The following is a 25971-nucleotide window of genomic DNA, read 5'->3' as shown; positions in this document are numbered from 1 at the left end:
ATGTATTTAAAAAGTAAGCGAACACAGATGGGAGGAAAAAGAGAGGGACATAAAGGTAAGTTGATTCACTGTGTGTCTTTTAGCAAGTTGGTAAGATTGCCAGAAGTTACTTTCTCTCACTTCACCAAGTGTGCACTTTGCTATAATAACTAGCTGCATCAGGTTCTGTTGCTCTCCATGAAAGTACACTTACAAGCCGAGAAAATTCTAGTTTGGAATAAAAGTTCGAATAAAAATGTCAGTACTCAAAAATAACCCAGAAAAGTAGAACAAGAAGTTAAAGGACTGATAGTCATTCAGTACCCTACTCTGAAGCTGATAAGACCAAACTTCGGCAGGCTTACCCAAATTTTCAGAATAAATAGATACTGTAATGTGAATCAACCTATGCTACAGGTCTGGCCACATCCTGAACTAGCTACTATGTAATTCACCTCCCTGGCCTCCTTGCCAGGGATCACTTTTGTCAGTTATACCAATTCACAGCCTTACCTTAAAATTCACTGTGCTTGACTTTGGCCCAAAATACACCAACACTGCTGAGTTCTTCACTTCTACTGCATATCTTTCAGTAAACTTGAGAACACATATCCTGGATTTCATTTATTGACAATTGCAATCAAAACCACACCATTCTTTTCTATTTGGGGAAAAAATACCTATTGAACCCAAATCCCACTTAATTTCTATTCATCCTCTGAACCGACTTCTACATTGTGATTTATTCTACATTGCAACTTCTAATTGTGATTTATTTTCACATTCATATACTTAATTGGATGCTGTTCACAGAATATAGTAGACTTAATTGTTGCAAGGCAAAATAAGAGAAATTAAGAAAAATTTCTTGCTCAGTGGGAGAGTATTTACACACAACTATGACCTGGCATAATAAATAGTATTTACCTGTATTTTCAACTATCTTCTGACTACCAGTGATTGTTTTTCAATGCAAGAGCTAAAAAGAGTTCTGAAACCTTTCAAGAAACTGTGGTTAAAGGAGCTTTCCCTCAACTCCCAGAGCAAATTCTCTGGCCATGTGATGAATCACACTGATCCCCCTTGAAATCAGTATGAAATCAGTATGAAGCATTAGACCCTTCAGAAGCAGAAGATTTAAAGAGGGGGAAAGGAAAAGCGGCAAATGTGTTCTGACAAATGGATTTCAGTTTCCTTAAAATACGAAAACAGATTTTCTGTGTCAATTTTATTAAAGGAAATGTTGACTTTGTGAACCATTTTTTACAAAGGGAAATAGGATGGAAGAGCCACAAATCTGTAATTAAGTAATAAATTATTTGAGTTACGGGTTCCTGTTTTATTTCGCTGCCCTACACTATGTTGCAGCTTAGAATTTGTTGAAGGATAGATGATATAAGAGCAGGAGAGAGGATTCAGTTGGGTTAGTGTAGTGCAGTGGCATGAAACTTCACAGTCCCAAAATTTGGCTAATAAATTGCACAGAGTTAAAAATGGGGACAAGATGACCAATATACTCTCCAGAGCACTGTGCCTCAGTTTTAGAGAGAGAAATTGTAAAGGTGAATTGAACTGCTTTTCCACTCTGAACTAAAAGTCATAGACTTCTTTTCACTCTTTGATGTGAAAAACTTGATGTAGATCCTGAGCCTGTGCATGTATTTATGAACTGTTATACATCTAGAATAAGAATGAGAATGAAAAGGAGAAGTGTTTCATACAGCTAAAAGAAAATGTTTCATGGAGCTAAAGAACCCTATAGGAGGGAAAGCATGCAGGCTATACTGTGAATTTAAAACTGGTAAAAATAAGTCCAACTTTGAGAAATCTCTCAGAAGCCAGAAGCTTCTTTCCTAGATTGACTATATTGTTCAGTATTCCAATTGTTAGAGCCTCTGTTTTCAATTTCTAACAATTCATCCATGAGAGAAGCAAATATATTGTGACTGTAGCACTGATTTAGAAGAAAAATATTCTAAGATTTCATTCCCCGTTCTTAATATGCTGTCTTCAGAATGACCTTGAGAAGTCATTTCAATGTTTACCTTAGTTCTGTATCTGTGGAATAAGACTAAAAGTATTTTCTTTTACTCTGTTCCATTATGCTGATGAGGCCTAATATGGGCTGGGGTGTGTAGATTATATGACATTACATGACATAACATGGTGTAACATAAGACTTCATTTATAACACTTAAAAATGTCCAAGGCATCTACCAGTTTCATCTGTGCTTCAGTCTTATTTTTTAAAGTGTGTAAGAGATTTAAAAATCTAATTCTTCTGTTTTGCAATGAGATTACAAATTGTTACTAGGATTTAGTTGCCAAAAGTTAATTTTCATGGGGTATTTTTTGAAAACGCTGTCCTTAATTTGCTACCTGAGCACCTTCATATACATAGCAAGAGAAGTTAAATATAAGGAAGACTCCAAGATCCATTTGTTTTCAATAAAGTTCTGCCTGAGGATTTGCATTTGATTTTATCCCCTTTTTGTGTTTAGCTGGGGGGAAGGTTATGTGTTGGGGGTTTAGAATACAAATTTTATAGTCAAAATTAGGCATTCTTGATTGTTTAATAATGGGATTTCTATTCATGGTGCTCAGCATAGAAAAATAATGCACAAGAGGAGAGAGCGATTGAAATTTATTTGATTGCAGTCTTTAAAAAGAAGAAGTCTGTATTTAGCTGTAATCAGCTGCCCTTTGAAAACCTCTTTTCTGCTTTAAAGCAGCCTTTGTACAGTCTGCATCTGCCATAATTGGTTTTCTAAAGTCAATAGTGCTGCTTCCTTTGCCTTCCTTGAAGAGTGGAGGAGGGGAGACGGGGAAATAGTTTCTCGTAGACCAGAAATAGAGTATACATGTGTAAATCTCTGTTACAGGGTTTTTATAAGTATCTGTTTGAAATTTCATTGTGCTGTTTGTCTCTCTCTTCAGCTTCTTGTGGGGATTATTCAAGCAGCTGAGTTGCCTGCATTGGATATGGGTGGTACATCCGATCCCTATGTGAAAGTCTTCCTGCTGCCTGATAAGAAGAAGAAATATGAGACAAAAGTCCACAGAAAGACCCTTAACCCCGTTTTCAATGAGCAATTTACATTCAAGGTAGTTTTTTTGATATTACTGAAACTTACATTTAACCACTATGTATTTCATGCTTGACTATGAATTCAGATGTCGTATTTAATTAATACCTGCAGAATAGTGATTTTCATATTGTAGAAACCTGTGATATTTGACCTTGCTATAACATAAGGTCAGACCTCAGTAGTTTTAAAAAGCAGCGTTTGATATTAGGCATTTTGGTTATCCTGTGTTACAATCTGATCCATATTTTATGTGCAAAATAATAAATAAATGCAATAAATAAATAAAATGTAAAAAGCAATCACAAAACAGTGACGCTGTAACAAATGTCATGTAAATTTCACTACATGTAGGGACAGAAAGTCTACATGTAAAATTTATTTGAGGAAGAAGAATTTTTGCTCAAGAAGGCTTTTGCTCCTAGGAGAACCAGGCCTAGGAAAAACCCCGTGTGGAAGAAAATTCCTTCACATGAATAGCACTATTTATTTCTTTGCCTGTCTGTTTTGAGAAGTTAACTCCCCTACTGCAAGAAGAACTAAACGTTCTCACAGACACGCTGTGAGGCCCCTGCTGGGGGAGAGGGAGACCATAAAGAACAGGAGAGAAAACAGCCTTGAAGTTATGCAGATGCGAAAGGTGCTGTTATAAAGCACCAGAACGGGTTTCCTGGGCTGCTCTTTTGCCTGCTGTGTGATTTTATCACTGTATTTAGGGTTTCCGACTTCAGAATAAACTTTTCCTTAGTACCTTAGCCATGGTTTGGCATCTGGCATATCAATTCTTACACTAGACTAACACTTTCTTTAAATATCTTTGTGGTCTGATTTATGAAATTCAGTATAATACTTCGTTTCCTCAAAAATAGATTAAAACTCAAGAAGGTAAATGGGTGAAGGAAAATATGGCATATTAATCTTGCCAGACTTTGTCATGGCAGTTCTTTGCCATGCTACTTTGTATATGAAAAGACATCCTGTCTCAGGTTTAATAACATGTGAATTAAATGAGTGTAACCTCACATTACAGTATTTACATCTTTCCAATACTATCTATTAATAGTGCTTTTTATAACACTGTAGCCGAATTTAAACCCCAGTTAAATACAATAAAGGAATATTTTACAGTTTGTTTGACAGGATTTCTCCTAATACACAATCTTCTGCCATTACTTTAGGCCTTTCTCTCTGTCCCCAGTCTTATAATGACAGCTACAGATTGAAAACAGGAACAGTTAAAGACTCAGGCTATGAAATCAGTCAATGAGAAAGATATCCCTGGAGGCCACAACTCCTACTGCATATATAAGCTTATTTTTGCCTTGAAGATGTTCATAAAAGTAATCTTTTGTGGAGAGTTATTTTTTCTCGAGCTTTCCTAAGAGAGTGTTTAAAAGAAAACAGAGTTCGAAATTACATATTCCCATGCAGCTCACAAAAGCAAAGAAAGAACCAATAATGCTGTCATCTAAGATGAAAACAGAAAATATAAATCAGATCAGCCACTCGTGGGCTATAATGTCTACTTGTTGTAAGTCACATCTTTAATATTCAAATTTTATGCTCCAGAGAATAGTTTGCTTTCCATGCAAGACCTGACAGTGTGTTTAAGTGCATCCCAATATGGTGCTGATCATCCCCTGCATATTGTGGTCTGTACTTGAGAGAAAACCAACAGAACATGCCAAGTGCTGTCATTGTGCTGAGGGCTACCATGACAATGGCAAGAGACCATTTCACTAGTGCTGCAACTTTAATAGCAACTTCCATGGGAACTGTTGACAATATCTTGTTTACTTAGGCAGAGCTTTACTCCTGTGACCCACTTCAGGTGGTGTACATCTTCTGTTGGCATCCTTCCCATCTCTCCTGCAGCACTGCCCACCAGGCAGCCCAGGCCCAAGGCACAGTTGTGAGCTGCTTGGCTTACTCCCAGAGTAGGGCTAATGCGAATCAGATGACTCATGTTTGAACAGAAGCAGTTTGCAGATGATGCATGATAGGCTATGGAGCTGCTAAAGGAGATGAGACCAGGAGAAATTCCTCCTGGTCTTGGAGCTGATCACAGAATCACAGACTATTCTGAGTTGGAAGGGACCCACAAGGATCATTGAGTCCAACTCTTAAGTCAATGGCCCAAATAGGGGATTGAACCCATGACCTTGGCATTATTAAAACCAAGTTTTAACCAACTGAGCTAATTTCAGGGTTCTGCTGTGTTGCCTCTTGAGCCCTAATTCCTTCCCTTCTTTGGGTGGTTCCCTATGTTAGTCCCTTTTTCATTTCTTTTTCCCAGCTATCCATGGTGCTGGTCCAGGTGCAAGAGTTTGCCAGGCTCCTGCTGTCTGAATTGTATCCCCACACTGCACTGCCAACAGGAAACCAAGAAATCCTAGCTGGACTACACTAGTCCAGCAAAGGGAGGTGTTCCTCCTTAGGCCCAAAGTGGGAAGAGGGTTCATGTCTAGAGGAATGACATGTCTGTGCCAGAAAAAAAACTCCTATCCATGTTCTTCTACCAAGGTCTCACCTGCTTTAAGTCAAGACTCTGACAGCATGAGCAGAAAGCAGGAAGAGGGAGCAATCATTCACAAAATCTGAGGCCATCCTTGGTAATCCTTGGTTAAATAGGGAGATTCTGCAAGAAATCAGGGATAAAAAGAAAGTTTACAGACTATGGAAAAAAGGGCTGGCTACTTACGAAGAATTTACAGATAGAACTAGGTCATGCAGGAAAAAAATTAGGGAAAGAAAAGTGGAATTTGAAGTAAATTTGACTATTTCAGTTAGGGATAACAAAAAGTCCTTTTATAAATACATTAATAACAAAAGGAGGGGCAAGGAAAACCTCCATTATCTGTTGGACTTGGAGGGAAATATAGTTAAGGAAGATGAGGAGAAGGCTGAGGTACTTAACACCTACTTTGCCTCAGTTTTCACCAGTAAGACAGGTGGCCCTCAAGACAACTGGCCTCTGGAGCTGGTGGACAGGGAGAGGGAGCTGAATACCCCTCCTGTATTCCAGGAGGAAATAGTGACCGACTTACTGAGCCAGCTGGATCCTAACAAGTCTATGGGACCAGATGGGATCCATCCCAGGCTGATGAAGGAGCTGGCAGAAGAGCTTGCCAAACCACTCTCCATCATCTTCCAACAGTCCTGGCTCTCTGGGGAGGTCCCAGATGATTGGAGGTTGGCGAATGTCACCCCAATCCACAAAAAGGGCTGCAAGCAGGACCCTGGCAACTACAGGCCTGTCAGCCTGACCTCCATGCCTGGCAGGGTTATGGAGCAGTTCATCCTGAGTGCAATCACACAGCACCTTCAGGGTGGACAAGGGATTAGACCCAGCCAGCATGGGTTTAGGAGGGGCAGGTCCTGTCTGACCAACCTGATCTCTTTTTACGATCAGGTGACACCCCTGGTGGATGAGGGGAAGGCTGTGGATGTGGTCTATCTGGACTTCAGCAAGGCCTTTAACACTGTCTCCCATAATATACTCCTGGAAAAGCTGGTAGCCCATGGCCTGGACAAGTGTACCCTCTCCTGGATTAAGAGCTGGCTGGAGGGTCGGGCCCAGAGAGTGCTGGTGAACGGAGCTGCATCCAGCTGGCGGCCAGTCACCAGTGGTCTTCCCCAGGGGTCTGTATTGGGTCCAGTCCTGTTCAACATCTTTATTGATGATTTAGATGAGGGGATTGAGTCCATCATCAGCAAATTTGCTGATGACACCAAGTTGGGAGGGAGTGTCGACCTACTGGAAGGCAGGAGGACTCTGCAGAGGGATCTGGAGAGACTTGAGAGATGGGCTGATTCCAATGGGATGAAGTTCAACAAGGCCAAGTGCCGGGTCCTGCACTTTGGCCACAACAACCCCCTGCAGCGCTACAGGCTGGGCACAGAGTGGCTGGAGAGCAGCCAGGCAGAAAGGGACCTTGGAGTACTAATTGACAGGAAGCTCAACATGAGTCAACAGTGTGCCCAGGTGGCCAAGAAGGCCAGTGGGATCCTGTCCTGTATCAAAAATAGCGTGGCCAGCAGGACCAGGGAAGTGATCCTTCCCCTGTACTCTGCGTTGGTGAGGCCACACCTTGAGTACTGTGTTCAGTTCTGGGCCCCTCAGTTCAGAAAGGATATTGAGGTGCTGGAGCGGGTCCAGAGAAGAGCAACAAGGCTGGTGAAGGGACTGGAGCACAAGTCCTTTGGGGAGAGGCTGAGGGAGCTGGGGTTGTTTAGCCTGGAGAAGAGGAGGCTCAGAGGTGACCTCATCACTGTCTAGAACTACCTGAAGGGAAGTTCTAGCCAGGTGGGGGCTGGTCTCTTCTCCCAGGCACTCAGCAATAGGACAAGGGGGCACGGGCTTAAGCTCTGCCAGGGGAAATTTAAGTTGGATATCAGAAAAAAATTTTTTACAGAGAGAGTAATCAGGCATTGGAATGGGCTGCCGGAAGAGGTGGTGGATTCACCATCCCTAGAGATTTTTAAACACAGATTGGACGTGGCGCTGGGTGCCATGATCTAGTAAATGGACTAGAGTTGGACCAAGGGTTGGACTCGATGATCTTGGAGGTCTTTTCCAACCCAATCGATTCTATGATTCTATAATCCAGCACAAAACTGGAGTCTGAGGCCACCTTAGATGTAATGAATGGAGAAAGCATTTAAAAGGAAAGTAGATAAAATGAGCTTTACTGAGGTCAAGTTAATGATTGCCAAAAAGTAAATAATGATGAATGTAGTCTTTGCATGGATTCCAAATGACTAGGATCCATTAAGTCATATTGTAAACTAATAGAGAAATAAACTTAAGAACATTTTTCTTCTCCTGTTTTTGAGGCTGTGTAAAAATAAAACTAACATTATTTAGAATTTTTCCTTCCTCATATATTTGCCCTTTGTAGCTTTTTAGAAACTACAAGTGATTTACAGAATGAAAATAGACTTTGCTGTAGTTTTTACTAAAATGCACAACCATATATATCACAGAAACTATTTTACTTGATACGGGAAGCTAGATCTGGCTCTCAACTTGATATGCTTATTTTAAACATTATATAACATGTTATATAAAAGGAAAATTACTCATGTTATTAGTAAGTGATTTTAAAAAGCAAGTAGAAGCCAAAAGTAACAAAAAGCAACAGTCCTAGGGTTTAAAACAGACTGGAACATAAAGAGGTTAACAAGGCCAATGATAATGCTACACTTTCATGTCTCTTTTTATATAGACGATTAATACAATTTACTGAAGCTCATGGAAACCATTTATACTTGCAGAATACATTCAGATTGACTAAGTGTTCACATAAATCCAAACCATTCCTAAATTAGACCTTTTCAGACAGCCACTCAAGTGTAGCTTACCTTAACTGCTTGTCTCCATCTGAATATTAAAAATGTGACTTAGAAATATCCTAACCCATAGCATCTGTCTGAACCACATCAGAACAGTGGCAGAATTGGTCAGAACTTGGCTTTCTGCCACCGCAAGTTGTAGCTGTACACTGTGACTTAGAAAGCACCTTAGTGTCTACCATGTAAAAGGTGTAATAATGAAAAATACACCTTGGTAAGTAATAGGTAGTGGTACTGTAAGATAACTGTTTAGTGTCTAATTACTTCGTGTCAGATACAGTAAGCCAGTTCTGGTTTTTTTCATCAGTCTGGGAAGCTACCCATCTCTGAGTAATGACAGGTGATTTATTGAGGAAAAGACACCATTGTGTGAAAAGTTCATGTGTCTTCAGTGCAAATAATTGGGCTTCTTGTTTCAGTTTCATCACCCACAAAATGATTTGAAGTAGAATGAGAAAAACCCGGGAGTGATGAGTGAGCTGCCACATTGCTCTATCGAGTGCCAGAGCCTTGTCTCAAGAAATACTGCATCTGGTGACTCTGAAACAAATACACCTCATAATTTTCTCTGCAGTTCAATTTACCTGAGGTGACAGCTGTTAAACCAAAGAAATAGATTTGCATTGTAGTGGACCAATCTTTATTGTCTCAGATGTGGAGTTTGTCATTTTCTCGTCTTTGCAGGTGCCATACTCTGAGCTGGGTGGAAAAACTTTAGTGATGGCAGTTTATGACTTTGATCGTTTCTCCAAACATGATATCATTGGGGAATATAAAGTTGCAATGAACACAGTGGACTTTGGTCATGTCACTGAGGAGTGGAGGGACTTGCAAAGTGCAGAGAAAGAAGAGGTAAGAAAAATCATACTTTCTTTGTCCCCCCAGGACACTTTTATCCTCAACTAGAGAAGCAGTCAAACTAGCAACATGTTTTTTGCCGAGACAGCTCCCATCTCAGTATTTCTCAGACTTGCTTTGCCTGATAAATCTTTGATAAGCATCTTTTCCTATACTCATTGAATGAGACATTCTCCTTTGCTAATCTGATCAATCTTTTTGATACTTAATGCAACATATTAAAAAAGTTTTCATGAATTTGATTTTTTCTTGAATTGGTGCAGTTTGGGTACATAGAATTTGCATTTGCATTGTAAGAGTGGTGTGCATATTTTTGGTTCTCAGTGTTTGCATCTCAAGACATCTTATTGTGCATGATGATAATGGTAGGTTTTCAGTGAAATATCTTATAGTTTTATTGAGCTGCTGTGCAATAATATACATTGATTAGAATTATGAATTTTACAAAAACTTTGGAATGGCATCTCAAATATTTATCACCTTTTTTATTTTCCTCTTTGTGTCAACATCCTGTGGATTCATTATTTAGTAGGTATAATGCTACATGTACACAAGACACTTTTTGGAAATATTTAATCACCAAATTGTACATCCTGTGAGGTCTTTCATACTGATACATCCAACTTTTTGCTTATTATAAGACAATTTTGTATTCATTTTTACATTACTTTTCCATTTGATTGATAGAAAGTACCATGCCCACTCATAATAGTAAGAGTGTACAGCATGCTTCAGTTCTCTTGTGGAAAGAGAAGGAATAGTGAGTCTGAGTTTCTCATCATCTAATTTAGCTAATAAGCTGCTTTGGATTCAACCCCTAGTGTCTGTAATTACAGGGACAATCTCTGAACAAAATCTTTCCTTCTTACAACTGACAAAAACCTGAATATATTGATTTGGACTAAAATTTGCAAAAAATGCAGCCATGCAGCCTTCTCAGATTTCCAGAAGTGGTAGATTTCAGTCCTGCCTTTTTGAATGTTTGTTTTAAAGACTGTATTTTCAGCTGGCTTTTTTTCAACTGCTTATTGATTTAAAAGCCACTGCTACACTGAGACTGTTCTGCATGGCATTGTTTCCTAGTGACAACATTTTTAAGGGCTTTCTTTTTGCATGTGGCATTTGTACCCTTGCTATATGAAACATTTTCTTCCACTCTTAGTGCCAAATGTGAAAATGAAAAAAGAAAAAGGAAGTTTGTAATTCACAGACCCTGTTCCTTTAAGGCCTCAGCATACCAAAGAACTGGAAATATGAAATTGGAGTGTACTGATCCTTCCAAATTTTATTAAGAAGCAAATTGGTCTTTTATTGCACTGTTATGTGTGATTTCAAACTGTTTTATGTTCTGTTTCAAAACACATAAAATAAGCTAAATACTACACAAAGAGGAATTGAAACTTTACCTTTGTAGTATAACATCAAGCTTTAAGAAAGTAAACAATACCCCCATAGGCAGCTGACAGATAACATGATGTAGCTTAGTGTGGGGCTTCATCTGTCTTGTGGCATAGAACACTGCCTCTTAAGTTTTCTAGCTAAAGTCCACAGTAGAGTCTGGCTCAGTCATTGTTCTGCAGCACCTCTGCATGCTCTGCTAATACAATGTGATGAAAATGCTGCTTGAAACAGACATTGAGCAGTATGAGCTACTTGCAGAAATGGAAAACAGCTTGTATTAAAACAGAAGGAGTTAATTACAATATTACAAGAGCTTCGAATATTTTGCAATAGAGACGAAATCTAGGTTGCCCTCACCTTTCTTCATATTTCAGGTCTTTGCAGGAATACATATTTCCAGTGTATGCAGGAAAACCATTGTGATTATTATATTTTTTAATAGGGCCTTTTTGAAGTAGCTACCAAGGATGGCTATTTTATTTATAAGGAGCTAGGCAATATAATCCTATGAAACATCATGAAAAACTGTGTTTACACCAACACCCTAAGTATTTTTCCATACTACAGGAGATCTCCTGTTTTATTTTGCATCTCAGTGTTCATAAGCATACAAGGTATTAAATCAACATGGAAAAATATCATAACGGAGGTTATATGGAGTCTTTTTAATCTTAGTTTTCTATATACTATGTGTAGCTTTTCTGCAATAGCTCATTAGCTCACTGGACAAATAAAAAGTGGCCCCATAAAAACCAGTTACTCACCAGCATTTAATCCACATGGTCTTAACTTACTTCTGGTCCATTATAGAACCTCTACTCCTGTCATATATATGTTGTGCCTGATTCAAAGAATTACTTAGCCCAATCTGAGAAGAATCAACAGAGTTGCATCTGTCAGTGGTTTGGGAGTTATGTTTCACACTAAATGTCATTCATATTCCATATTTGCCTCAAGTACCTCACTGTCTGATGTTCCAGTCCCTGCTCCACAGCAAAGATGCCAAGCAAATGCTAGTGTATTTTAAGTGATAATAAATAGGGGCCAAAATCCTGCCTCCATAAAGGTGTTATCAGCTGGCATAGCAGGAGATGCCGAATTCACTGCAGATATTGCTGTGACCAAGAAGTACCCTGGTTTCAGAATTAGCAAATACATCACTGTGTGTATGAAAGCTAACATGATTTACCTCTGCCAGATGTGTAGCAACAGACACATGCTTGTCTCTTGCCAGTGATCATGAACATGATATGGTGCTTTGGCTTACTAAAAAAACAAATTAAAACCTAAGCAACTGGATTTCATGCAAAAATTTATGACAAATATAATTCTATTGCTACCTGAAGATCTTTTGTAGACTGTTCTACGGGTTATAATTACATAGTGAATTTGTCCCTGAAAAGTACATCCCCCTGTGGCCTGCAATATTTGAAGAATGACAGATTTCATTTCACTTTTTGCCTTTGTGGCTGTTAGGTAAGTTTGGCAGTTCCTAGCAACTTAGTGCTAAGTAGAATTCTAAATATATTTGAAATTAAGTGTCAGCTGTCAGGTTACCGTGAGTGTTTAAGTTACAACCCCTAAACAAGATGTATACCAAAGCACATCAGTGGTAATTGTCACCAGTCACTTTAAAAGAACCATCTAGGTGGTATCAGTCAAACTGAGTATAAAAATTTGTTTTTAGTTTTCTTTATGTCAAATTCAGTTGATGCACATCATAGAATTACAATTTAATTAACAGTTCAATCATAGGGGGCAAAATAATTTTACAAGTAGTTACTCTTCCTTTTGCTCATAAACCTTCACTGAACTTTCTATCCTTTCTTCTAAATGGGCTTGAAATTGATGGCAGAGGATGAAGGTTTAATGAAATAATTTGAGGCTCTACCTCTCACAGCCTAGCCATTTGAATGGCATCTCACTGACACTGCATTCTCTTCTGGGAAAGGTCTTATTAATATATTTATATTGGTGAGGCACTTTGAAGGTACAAGCCTTTATGTGAGCATTTGTTATGACTGTGAGAGTGCTTTGGGAATGTACAAGTCTGTGCAACGACTGCAAAACACTGAGGAGGCCACAGCTAATGAGCTGCATACCTTGAATCCTTTTTGCTTGACTTCTTTCAGCTCAGGTCTCCTTGTGAATATGTGGACATGACTTATCTAGTAGTCCTTCAGTCTCATTTGACTGAGAGCACGGGAGGGAAGAGTGGTAGATACTGAAAGGTTATTCACTTTTACCAAGTCTGACATATAATGGTTTGGGCACAGAGTGTTAAAAAGCAGATCACAGGAGTTTGCTCCTCTCTGTCATGTACCAGATGTCACTGCCATTAACTTTATCTCTGTACACACTGCATCCAATATCTGTTATCACTCCAGTGCAGAAGACCAGACAGACCTCTTCTTTGCTCACAGCGGTGTGATTCATACTGAGAGTCATCTTCTGAATACTTCAGCTGATTTCCCTCCAGACATTTTGTTATATTGGCACTTAAATTGAAAACCTGTTGTAGCAAACATGCCAAGAAATTTTAAGGATTATAAGGAGAAGCAGAAACAATTCTTTCCCATGAAAACAGTGGAGAAGCAGAACCTTATACCATAGGAGGAGGATCCTTGACCAGACAGTACCCCCCACCAAAAGTTCTGCAAACCTTTTACAACAGCCATCTGTGAGAGATTGAAATTGGCTAATTGTTAAAATCACTGAAATACTTCTCCACTGAAGCAACTGCTCACCAAAGCCCACTCCTCCTCGAATATATCTACTGATTTAGACTGTAATGGGAACTTGAAATAAGATACACTGGAGTATTGTCCAGTTGTCCCAGGAGAACTGTAAGATCTTAGAAGGTGTCAAAGACTTGTGAAACGTCCCATGATCCAGTATTACATCATCCGTTGTAAAACTCCCTGCCCCAGGGAATGTTCTGGGACATTCCCACCTAGCCTAAGCATTGTAAAACACCTTCTCACAAACAGGATTCTCCCCTCACCACATGGACTTCACTCACCACACAGCATTTCCCTTACCTCCACGGACTTCTGCCCTCACCACCCTGGGCTTCCATCCGTGGATCCAGGCCGCAGCCATCACTTTGACAAGACTGGGACTCTCACCACCAAGGAGACCCTAAGAAGAGGATCAAATGGGACACTGTTGGAATCCATGGAGTGGTGATATTTTTTTCTACTTAGTCTGTCTCTCTGTCACACTCTTTCTCGCCCCCTTTCTTCTTTCACCTGTTTAGGTCTCTCTCTACCTCACATTTGCTGTTAAATAAAAATCTGTACTATGGACTTTGGCATATGATCTTGTTTGCACCTTAATTCAGGCAGAGGCATCTCTCCAATAATTGTAAAAACCTGATCCTAACACCATCGCATAAGACCCTATGCATTACCTGATCAGGCATTCACATGGATAGGTTACATGATGGATACATGCTCATATCACGATGGATTGTGATGGATATATTTTATACATGACTTCTGAGTTGTAACTCTGCTGGAAAACACCAGCTGAACTCCTACATGATGCACAACTTCAAGCAGGAGAAATGCTACTCTACTGCCTTGGAAAGGGGTGAGATGAAAGCATTCTGCAGCTGGAGATTGGAAGACCAGTTCTGTGAACCTTGCCATGTGCAATTCATGAGATTTGTTCTTTCTTTCCTCATCAAAAAATAAAAGATGACAGAATGAGGTGGAAAAATGGACCTGAAACAAGTATATTTAATACCTTGGTATACTTCATGGAAGTTGAAGACTGACAAAGTTAGTGAGCCACTTAGCTTATTGACTCTTTACCACTGAAACTTCCAGAGAGTTAAGAGTTAAAGGACATTTTTAGAAAAGTCACTGTCAAATTACGGCAGCAATTCACTGTTATTTTCTGTTATGTGAGAAATGGACAGATGATCTAATAGGCCATTCCCATCTCTACTAGTAACACTTAGTGCTTTTGCAAATAGCACAGTGCTTTGCAAAAAAAAGTATCATTATCCCTAGAGAGATGCTGTCAGAGTGTCAGACAAATTTTAAAATGTGAGGTCTCCCCTATTTAGCTGCATATTGGATCACTGTTTTCTCTCCAGTTCAGTTCTTACCACAGTTAATTAAAACTTTAAAATGTTAAATCTAAGGGGGTTTTAATATTCAGGTTCTGTAGAGAGTTATAGAGAGTAAACTCACAGTGTTGCATGTCTGTTCAACATTGTAAATACAGCATCTGCCCTGCCAAGGAACTGAATTTCATAGTGAGTCAGGGAACAAAACAGGTTCTCAAGTTTGAGAATAAGCAAGCCTGGTTTAAAATTCTCCAGCAGTTAATTAGTTGTTTCTCATCTTGAAATTGAAGATGTTAAAATGTTGTGATTTTAAAGATAAAACAATGTGATTCAAGTAGAGCAGTTAGGTACTGTTTCAGGCTATTGGAATTATGCATTTCTTTTCTCACCTTTCATAGTCAAACTACTGACAATCCCACTATATACCTTTGTAGAGTATTCTCTTTCTTAACTTCCTCTCTGGAAGAGACACCATAGGAGATCAGAGGCATTCTTGTGTTGTAATAAAAAGAGTGTAATTGGAATACTTGAAATCAAAAGGGAACTTGTCTTGATTCATCTCAGGTTGTCTGGCTTTACAGGTATTCAATTCAAATACAGGGGACAATAGAAAAGAAGGAGAAGTTCAGTTAAAGTGTTAAATTCAGGCTTTTCTGGCACCTTTCTCTTTCTGGACAGTATTCATTCTGAGATCAGAAAAACTTGTGTTGCTGATTTGTCAAAAATGAAATTAGTACCATTTTCCTTCCAAGTGTGGAAGGGCATCTTGAGGTTAAGCAGTGCTGACAAAGTAGATCCTACACTTAGTGCTGAGCATCTTATATAATAGAGAGAATACATCTATTTTATGTATTATATTACATACAATATATGCAATATATACATATTTTACAAAAATAACATAGACAAAATAATACACATGCATACACAAAACACAAAATTCTAATAATACACAAAATAAAAAACGCACAAAATAATAGGTTTCTTAAATAAATAATATTTTTATTATTTATAATTATTATTATTATTTATGTATTTGTTTATTTATTTGTTTATGCATTCATTTATTTTAGACCAAGGAGATTCCTAAAAACCTTGTGATAAATTACAAAACTAAAGGAAGGAACAGTGGACAATTTCCAACCTCCGCTTCTTAATGTTATTGTTAGGGGGATTATTGCTCAAGTTTAGGATATATTAATGTTCAAAAGCACTGACTCATACAATGACAATTGTAAAGCATTATTACAAACAGTGTCTTTATAAGGTTTTGAGAAAGATGCTGAGACGGTTCAAAATCATCTTAAAGCTCTTTGAAAGGACTTCAACAGAATTTGTATTCAAATAGCTGATGTATCAGTCATTTGCATGGGTTGAAGTATGTTCCAGGTGGAAAGTACTGAAGCTAGAGCATGAAGAGGTGTTTTGAATGGCAATTGAGGAAGGAATTCCAGGAAATCCAGACATAATGGTGGAGTACTCCCAGGTATAAAGGCCAATTTTAAATGGATCTGTAGAATCAGCCGATGGTATGAAAGGGTCACAGAATGTTCTGTATCTGAAATTTTTCGGCATTGTTCTCCAACTGAATTTTTATGTACTTACTGTACTTACTTATTTTTCTGACTGCCAGCATCAGTGAATGCATAATCCAGAGGCAGAAATTGCCTCACTAAGATCTAGACAGAAGCTTTGCAGTAGTCTGGGCTAATACCTTATTTCCCTTTCTCCCCTGCGTTTCCAAACCAACAATGATAAAAATTGTTATCTGATTGCTGTTACAAACCCAATCAGGAGCTAAGGGAAGCTGCGAAACAGCAGTATCAAAATACTCCATCATAAGTGTCATTAGAAGGACCTTCAGAACAGAGACCAACATTTTAACAGTCATGAGGAAAGGGCAAGTCTTGCAAAGACAATGACATTTTCACTTAGAGGCTGAGGAGTGTTATATCACTCTTGTCTGCTAACTTTGTTGTGCACACTTCACATAGAACTAAAAGATTTTGTTTTATAGAAACTTCAGAGAAAAATGTATTTTTGAAGAAGGGAAATACAAAGATTTAGGAACAGTGGTCCAGGAAAGAAAGTGATTGGCCATTTTCTTCATTTTTTCCCTCTGTCAGCTTTTAAACACCGATTTAGACTATGTCATAGATTACCATAGTAACCATTTAACCTCTTTTCAGAACCTGTTGTGTTTCCATTTAGTTCAACAATGAGCTTAACTGGTGTTTGAAGCACTTTGCATTGGACTTGTGACAGGAATTACTGCCAAAAGCCCAAATCACAGTTAGAATCCAGAACACAGTACTGCATTTTCAATTCAGTGGTATTAGGCTTTTATATGGTTTATGCAAATTTTTTTAGAGGTAAAGTACATGAACTTTGAAAGTATTACCAGGTCTTATTTCTAGGCTAAATGGATGACAGACAGCAATAACTCAGTCCTACAGTTCTGTTCAATTGTATCATTCTACCAAAGGCCAACGAAATCCCTCACAGTGGCTGATGTGTTGTGATTGTGTTACAGGTGATACATCTGGGTGGTTTTAGTGCAGTCAGCCCTGTACTTCTTTTCTCTTTCTTTTCCATGGCCTGCAGCTTGCTTCCTGATTGTTACCATCATAACTAGAGAAGCACTCAGAACTTGATGATTTAAATTAGATTCTAAAAACCTTTGGAACAGCATAGCCTTTTTCACTTGTTCATATAATTCTTGCTCGGCAAGGTGCTACTGTACAAAATAATAACTTGCAAAAAAATTTCTTTTTATAAAATATCTCTGTTTCTGCATTTGATGGATTCTTCCCCCGTAGGTTAACAGAGAACTGACATTTCCAGTTTTTAAGATCTTGCAGTCTAAGGCGTGCACACAGTTCTTTTTGAAGGACTATGGTCAGTCATTTTCATTTTCAATTACACCAATCAAAGCAAATATTATTATTCTTGGATATTCCTAGGTAGCTCTACATCATATATAATATTGAAGAGATTAACAAGGTAGAAAAAATGCTTTTCTGTACCTTATCTGAGCATGACCATTTATAACATTGGTGCTATACAGTTCAAATTTTTAACTTCTCTGTCATCTAAAATTCCAATAGCAAGGAATTTTACTCCAAGACTGATACCACTGTCTAAAGATCAAACTATCTTTTCTCTCTCTCTCCTCTTTCATCTCACCCTGTTTCCCCCTGCCCCCCACCCCATCCTCCTCCCCAGACTTCCATATTTCTGGCCACATTTAGGGAGAAATTCATAAAATGCTGATTCATCTCTGTTTCTTATGCTTTTCCCTTTTTTCTTTTCTTTTTAACTTCTACCATCATTCTATACACCTGAGTGACTCGATTAATTAACTTGCATTTTGTAGCAGACAGCCAAAAGCTGCTCTTGCTTTTTAGTATTTATGTTGACTAGAAATGAATCTGTCTGTGAATCCCTCTACCTTCTCACTTCTCAGCATATATCCTCTCATTCTTTGTGTATGCATGCTTAGGAGCTGTAGACCTGAGCATAAAGAAGAAAGGCATCTTTCTTTTGTGGTGCATCTTTGGTGGTGGAAGATTTTGTGCAGACTTTGTTTTGTGAGCAGTCTCTAGCTGCATTACCTGGGGCTTTTTGTTTCACTTGGCTGCCTGGCTGGCTCACTCACTAGGTGTGTGGAAGGTTACTGTAGTTGTGTTGTCCCTTCCACTTGCAGAGTTTCCTGACTATGATTTTTTTCTGTGGAGGGCTTGAGTATGATCACTGCAACAGTGTTACTAGTGGTTACTCTTGCTGTCTCATTAGAGCAGAACACAATTCACTTTGAGCTCCTATCATCAGTGGGCAGATGAAATCCATTTCTGGTCTCCTTTTAGACCCAGGTAAGTTCTGTATGTGCTTCTTGCTGGCCAAAAGCTGGATGAAAAGAAGTATCTGAAACGGAACCCAGTCAGGTGGAGGCCAAGGCATTTTCCGTGAGCATTATGTCTGCAATTACAATTACAGAAATAATGCCAGAGGTAGGAGTTTCCTAACTGGCGGTGAGAAAGAGAATTAATAGGGGTATGTTATTCCTGCCTGATTGGCTGCAACCATTCACCTGCAACAGAACAGAACTAGAAAGTATCACAACTTCCATCTGATAAAGGCAACTAAATCTTCCCTCTGCCTTTCTCCACTTGCAGCTGACCTTGAGCTCAAATCTCTTCTTCTTAGCTAAAGACCTTGTAATAAAATTCTAACTGAACAATTCCCTGTGACATTACCATTATGTGGAGTTTATAATTTGCTTTTGATGGCACTGGCATAGAACATGGCAGTGCAGCTTCACAGTGGTATGGCTGGCAATGGGCAGGCAGCACCTGAGTTTCCCATTAGATGCTTGATATTAAGTGCTACTTAACTTACTTCCAGTCATCTGGAATCCAGTTATTTTACCTTTGTTTTTCCCTGTCGTCTTCATTAACTGGGAAAATTAAAAGGAGGATCTCTTGCTGATGAGTAGAGCCTGGGCTTCAAAACTGGCTGCAGCTCATTTTTGTGGGAGTGCCCTGAGGTCTGCAGCTGACATTCCCTGTCTAATAATGCCCAGCTCAGAACAAGATAGCAGTGGATTATGCTGAAAATGTTTTTACTCATTCAGACTTTCACATTAATCAGTCAGGCCAAATATTAATTTTCTGTGATGTTTTAGAGCAGTCAAGTTTTCAGCGGCATGTGGGTCATTTGTATTAATTTTGATTACTCTGATTTTTTGCTTGTACTTATACAGAAAATAGGTACAGCTATTACAAGTCTGTGATGCAAACTGAGAGCTGCAGTTCTTCCACAGCACATCTCTGTAATCCATGATTCCTTTTGTGTTACAGTAAAACTGTATATGACAATTCATCAAAGTTCTCAAAAACCCCCACCTGTAACTGCATGTGCTATCTGAATTTGTGCATCCTTCCCCGTCCTCATGTTTTTACAATGAGAACCAGTTTGTGTCATTGCAATTTGATATAGCAAATGTTTTTGTAGATAGAGAATCATACTTTTCTATATCCCCTTTAAATTATTAAATCATTTGAAATCTCTTAAAAGACGTGATTATTTCTTCAGAATGCCTGTTGGTGATACTAAACTATTGGTTGATTTCTTAATGAAGAACTGTGTGCTTTTAGTTTAATTCATCAGCCTAAAGGAAAAATATGCACATTTATAATGTAGTGAAAGTTACAGCTTTTGTTATAAAAACATAAAATCCAAAAATTAGTATCTTCTGATACATTATAATTGTAAATGAGAACAGATTTTAATTAAGCTCTACTAGATTTTCTGCAGCCATCATATGTTACAGAATGACTTGGTTTAATGCTTTGATTTCAGCTGCAGAGTTCCAGAATTGGCATAAGTTCCTGCAAGCACCATCAAAAGTCATATTATATAAGAATTGAAGGCTCTTCCTGTTTATATGTTCCCTGTCATGAAAAGTAACTGTTAATCAGCCCTTCAAGCATAATCACTACATCTAAAGCTGTGACTATCTTGTTTATAAACATTGGGACATGCTCATGAGACTTTTTAGCCCACCTGTTCATTATTCTTTGGGTTTGTTTCCAGAAGGCAGCATTCTATGAGCTTGTGCAAGTCACTGAAGATGCCTGATCTTTAAATATGATCTACTTTATTCTCATTGGGCCTAGACTAGCTAACATTGAAATTTTCTTCCTGGGGAAAAAAAATCCCATTTCAAAAAAACTTTATTTGTTTAGAAATAGCGCTATTTCCTATCAAACCAGGAATTTTTCTAAATTAGGTGATGTTGTCTGCCCTAAATCTTCAGGACTCCTAGATCTTCAAGGAACATTTCAAAGAATCAAAGTCAGTCTGGGAAACAGGCAGCATCCTGGAGATATTAGTGTTCCTCCAGTGCCAGTTTGGGAGGAAGTGGGCACAAGGAAACCCCTCTATAAGCTTAAAAGTCAGACCTTGGTTGGTTTTGGAGCAAGGATCTAGAAATGGTCTGATTCTTAGCCACCCTAGGCATTTTATCCTGGCTGCTTCACTGTAGACTGCAATTTCCAAAAGCTCAGATTTCCTCACAGCATCCTGACTTTCAAAAAAATGAAAAAGTTCTGTGCAAGAGCTTACTGACAAAGGGGACAAAGAGAAGGTTGCTGACAGTAGACCAATATTGGTTTATAGGAAGCTTTGCACCACCACTGGGAAACTCTTAGAGGGTCTTCAAACCCAAAAACTTGAAAGTTTCTGGTTTTAAGACCTAAATAGATGAATAACACATCCCTTATAGCTTCAGCAAGTACTCTGTGTTAAAAATGTGTACTTTATTTGTTATTTGGATGCTACTGGATTCTACTCCAAGTCGCTGGTTCTTGTTACACCCTTCTTCAGTACGTTCAAGCCATTTAACACATGGTGCTTCCTGTTCTCCACGGTACTTATGCACTGTAATCAAATCACTTCCAGTCCTCTTTTCAGAAAGCTGCAGAAATGTATCTTTTATATTTTTAGCAATCAGGCTTTTTCTTCTTTTTTCCAATGAGAGTTGTAACTTTCTACCTTCTTTGTAGTTTTTAGCATCTTACAAAAAAAATATATGCACACAAGAACTGCGTGCAGTATTACTTTATTTCTTTGTCAGGCAGGCAAAGTCACCAGCTGCTTCTGATCACATCTGCTATTGAATGTTTTGCACAGCATTACACTAGCAGTTCGTGGTCTGTAGCTCATGACCCTGTATCCTCAGCAGGAGGCATTGCCTTGTAAGATACATTTCCTGATTCAGATGATTCTTAGAAAGAGTCTTGATTTTTATTTTATAATGTAGAATACAGCTTTTGGCTGTATGAAAATGGCCTCCGTGTCACTAGTTACAGCTAAGTGACTTATCGCTTTCCCTCTGACCAACCTGTTGCATTATTATTTACTGTTATGATAGTACTTTTATCTTGCATGTTTTATCAGCAAAATTTCTTCCATGCCTATAAAACAGAGATAGACCTTGAACAGAAAAAAGGAAAAAAAAATCTTGCGTGTTTCCTTCATCAACCAAATTTACAGACTTGTCAAAGGTGAATCTGGTTTTCGTTGAAAAGACATTTTTCCATAAAATTATGTGACTTCACATTCATTATATTTTACATCCTTTAAATCAACATTAATATAAACTTTTATGGGTTCTTCTTTTATTTCATCTGGGTTTGATAAAAGGCAAATGGCTGATAGATACCACCTTCATCCCATTTGGCCTTTTTCTGAGTAAGATGAGCTTAACTTTTGCACTGTTTCAGTCTTCTGGAATTTCCCTTGTGGTCTAAGATTTATTAAAAGTGAACATTATTGAGCCAGAAATTTTATGATAAATGCAGTCTTCTTTGCTAGATTTTATAGATGACTGCGGTGATCTCTTCTTACTGAAGAGATTAATAAAATTGTATGGTACTGATTGCTATGATGACCTTTGATGAGCTGCCTTGTCTTCCTAAAGAAGGGAGTGTTAAGAGAGTTTGTCAAAGTGAAATAGTCAGGAGAGGTGGAGTAATTAAAGAGGGTTTTGCCACTATGTATTTATCCAGAAACTCGAATATCTTTCAGTAGTTTCATACAAATATATGTTTGAATGCTTAGTTTAAGAAGCAGGTATGAGCCTGCTATCAGTAACTCCACAGATTTGAATATGTAGCACTAGTTCAAAGGACTTCATTCTTAAACTGAGCACAAATACTTAATGTGCTGAACTCAAGACATATAATACAATGCATTGTAGAAGGAGACATTTAGTAATTCATTCATTTCAAGTGGAACCAAAGACAAAAATACTGAAATTATCTGAGAGAGTATTTTACATATTTCTGACTTCCCTCAAACTAGGGAGCACTAGAAGTTTTGCTCTGAGCTTTTCTGAGGATTTTCAGCTTGCCTCTATTCCAGCTGCATATCCTTTACTCCATCTCATATTTTTAGACAGTTTTGATGCTCTGGGAAAATCTCCAGTACAAAAAATAGTAAAGGAGGACAATGTGAAGGAAAATCTTCTTCACCTTGATAAATGACAGGTGGAGAACTGGTTTTCCCCTATCAGCTGTTAACTTGGATCAGCTGTTTTAGTCTGTTGTTTTCTCATTAACAAACCAGTTCCTTTATATCTTGTTGTGCCCTCCCCTGCTCTGCAGCCCTTTGTAGGTCCCTCCTGTGGCTGCAGCACAGTGAGGATCCTTCCTTGCCTCTATGGTTGAGTTCTCTTTCTGTGAAAAAATAAAGGCACAAGCTGGTTTTGGTGCAAAATGGTGTTGCATGCTGCCCCAGAAGGTGGAGAGCAGAATAAGAAGGTTCCTGTCATCATCACCATGGCTCAGCTTTGTGAATGAAGATTTGGGAAGGGCTCTCCCCATGTGGGTTGCCCTTCGAGCCTGTGCAGGGGATTTTTCAGGTGAGGCACAGCGTGTGCAGAACTGGCCCCACCCTTTACTCCTCAGGTTCATCTGCCACAGCCAAGCGAGCTTGGACAGTGACAGTGAAGTCCTCAGGACTAGAACCTACAGCCCCCAGTATTCCCAGGAGGTCTCCCATCCAAGTACTAACTAGGGCTGACCCTGCTTAGCTTTCGAGATGTGACGGGACGGGGCATCAGAGTGGCATTTAACTGCCCAGAAGGTTCCTATAAACATAAAGGAATGTAATGTCTTAGAGAGAATAGATGCTCAGGTTCTTGCCCTATTCAGGGAAAACCTTGAGCATGTTCTGTTTGGCTTGCCTCTAACTAACTCGCAAGTTTCCAGTTTTAAAACAATGACATGACATACTTTTTCTTGCCTAACTGGTAATTTAGGAGATTTTGAAGGAGACTGCTGTATTGTGGGGGATTTGTGACTGAAGTCATGGAAGGAAGCTGAAGGTGGTGCTAGGGGATATTATGGAGGAACTTGAAAGCTGAACTGGTGTTACAGCAAGCAGGAGATGAGAAAAAGGAGGACATCAGTCAACAGGAGCTGACTGAACCAGGCTGTGGTAGGAACACGGCAAAAGGAACCATTTGTTTATAAGGCAGCTGGAACTGGTATGAGGTGCAAGTCTTAGTACTGTCTGTTACAGTTTCAGGAAAGGGAAGGAGATGGCTGGCTACGAAGGTAATCCATGAATTCCACTGAATTTTTCATTGTGGTTCTTGCAGAATAAACAGAAATATACTGTATGGCTTCAGTAATGGAGGCACTAATTTTGCTTGATGGTCTTTGCCTGAGGCTGTTGAATTTCAGCAATATTTACCAGCAGCCATATGATCATACCCATTCCACCATACCAGTCATTCCCACCTTCTGGTTTGTTTAAATCTGTTTGTTCTGTCTTTCAGTAATCAATAATGTATGTAGCAAGGACTCTATTCATGGCAGGTTTTTAGTACAGTACCACATCCAGTTCTACATCTTACAAGAAAGAAATTGCTAATTGATTTGATTCTTAATTACAGTTCTCTGCTGTCTACTGATCCTGTATATGTTCAGATGTATGCTGTAATTTCAATCCATAATCTAAAGCTTTGATTTTGATCACTTATGAAAACTAAATCACTCCCGGTCACAGACACTGCATTAACTGAGCATTAAGGTGCTCGTACTTAGTACAGGAGATGTTTTCAAGTCAAGCCGAGGGTACTGTATTGTGGCTTCCTATCCCCTGTCACAGGAGGAGAATGACTTTCTGTAGGGTGACTGCTGTGCTTATATAATATTCTAGTAATTATGGAAAAGCATAATGATTTGACTTCTCACAATGTCTGATAAGTCAAAAGAAAACTCTTTCAAATGTATTACATTTCCTTTTAATGTTGTACTTAGACTACTCACTAGAAGACTAGCTTTGTGACATACTGTGGTTAATAAGTTTTCCATGCTGTCAAAAGTAATAATATTAATGTGCCATTCAGTTAAATTAATTTTGTTTCCGTGCACTGGCCTGCATAGACGTGAGTGACATTTATAAATATGATCAGGCAGGAGCTGAGGAGAATCCAAGTGGCAAAACAGAGCAAGATGCAATCACTAAAGCAGAGCAGCCAGTTGCAAGCATTTGTGGGTAGGCAAAGCTGAAAATCAGGCTGATGTTGAGCCATGTATGATTCTTTTAATTAATTTTTCCATTCTTCAGTTATTTCAGAAATTCATTTTCTTCTTGTTTAATGAAGAAGTTGGTATGTTTGGTAGCAGGGTCTTTTGTTTGGAAATTAAAGAGTGCATTTCTGCTAATCTTTGATTTCAGCTGCCTTTGGCCACAGCATTTCTCATTTTGCAAGAGGCAGCTGATTGTAATGCTTTTAAACTGATGACTGTGAAATGTCATTTTCTACTAATAATAACAGTATTTGCTCTTTCCATTTCCTCTGCTTTTTAGAAAGCAGTAATGGAAGTGCTTTCTCTAAATAGTTAAAAATGTAATGAGAGGACTTAAAGGAAGAATCTGACAAAACCTAGCTTGTTAATATTTTAATAACATTGGCTGGTTCAAATTATTGTCCACTTTCTTTCAAGTCCAATTTACAATTGTGTTGGAGAATATTACATAGTTAGAGCAGTTAAAAGAAATGCAATCTACTGCTTTTATATATATATATTGCAATAAGAGGAGAGAGACTGATCATGAATTTCTGTGTGAAGTAATGGTGTTTGGAGGAGGACTGGGGAGAAGGAAAAAAAATTAGAAGAGTAGATTTATTTTTTTCCAAAGAAAACCCTGCTAAGTCTGTTCCCTTTAAGCAAGAGTAAAAAGTAATGGTGGCATACAGAGATTGTATCACAAAAGAGTCAAAGAAGTAGGTCTGTAGTAGGGAAATCAATCAAAAGGAACGTGCAATTAAACCATTTCTTTTGGGTCTTCCTCACTCCTACTTTATAGCAATACTGTATCCCTACAGATACCATCTCCCAATGACCTTTAAGAAATTCACTTCATTAGAAAGATTATTCCCTGTCTGCCCTAGAACTTCACCCTTTTGAAACTTTCCTCATAGATTTTTGCTTTTATTTCTGTTATCTGTTCACCTAGTATCAGTGTCCTTTCAATCTCTTCTTTAGCCTGTTTTCCCTGATAGTCCCTTTTTTACAGGATCCAAAATGAGCTCTCTGGATCCTGCCTCAAGAACTTCTGCTGTAACTTTTTTAGTTCACTTCTAAATTTACTTGTTACATTGCTTGTAATGGAACCCTTTATATTATCAGGAGCTTC

General features: G+C 38.5%; 1 protein-coding gene across 3 annotated transcripts in view; it reads left to right on the top strand.

Annotated features, from left to right (window-relative positions):
* Positions 1-25971, top strand: part of SYT1 (synaptotagmin 1) — a 351719-nt gene that overhangs the window by 265933 nt on the left and 59815 nt on the right. For all 3 annotated transcript variants that reach the window (XM_071552174.1, XM_071552173.1, XM_071552172.1), the window contains 2 exons: positions 2917-3084; positions 9105-9272. In XM_071552174.1, coding sequence (XP_071408275.1) covers positions 2917-3084; positions 9105-9272 — 336 coding nt within the window. The remainder of the gene's footprint in view (positions 1-2916; positions 3085-9104; positions 9273-25971) is intronic.

This window comes from Pithys albifrons, chromosome 3 (genome assembly GCF_047495875.1).
Source record: "Pithys albifrons albifrons isolate INPA30051 chromosome 3, PitAlb_v1, whole genome shotgun sequence".
Classification (NCBI taxonomy): Eukaryota; Metazoa; Chordata; class Aves; order Passeriformes; family Thamnophilidae; genus Pithys; species Pithys albifrons.
The sequence above is the reverse complement of the archived record's forward strand: the minus strand, read 5'-3'. Positions and strand labels throughout refer to the sequence as shown.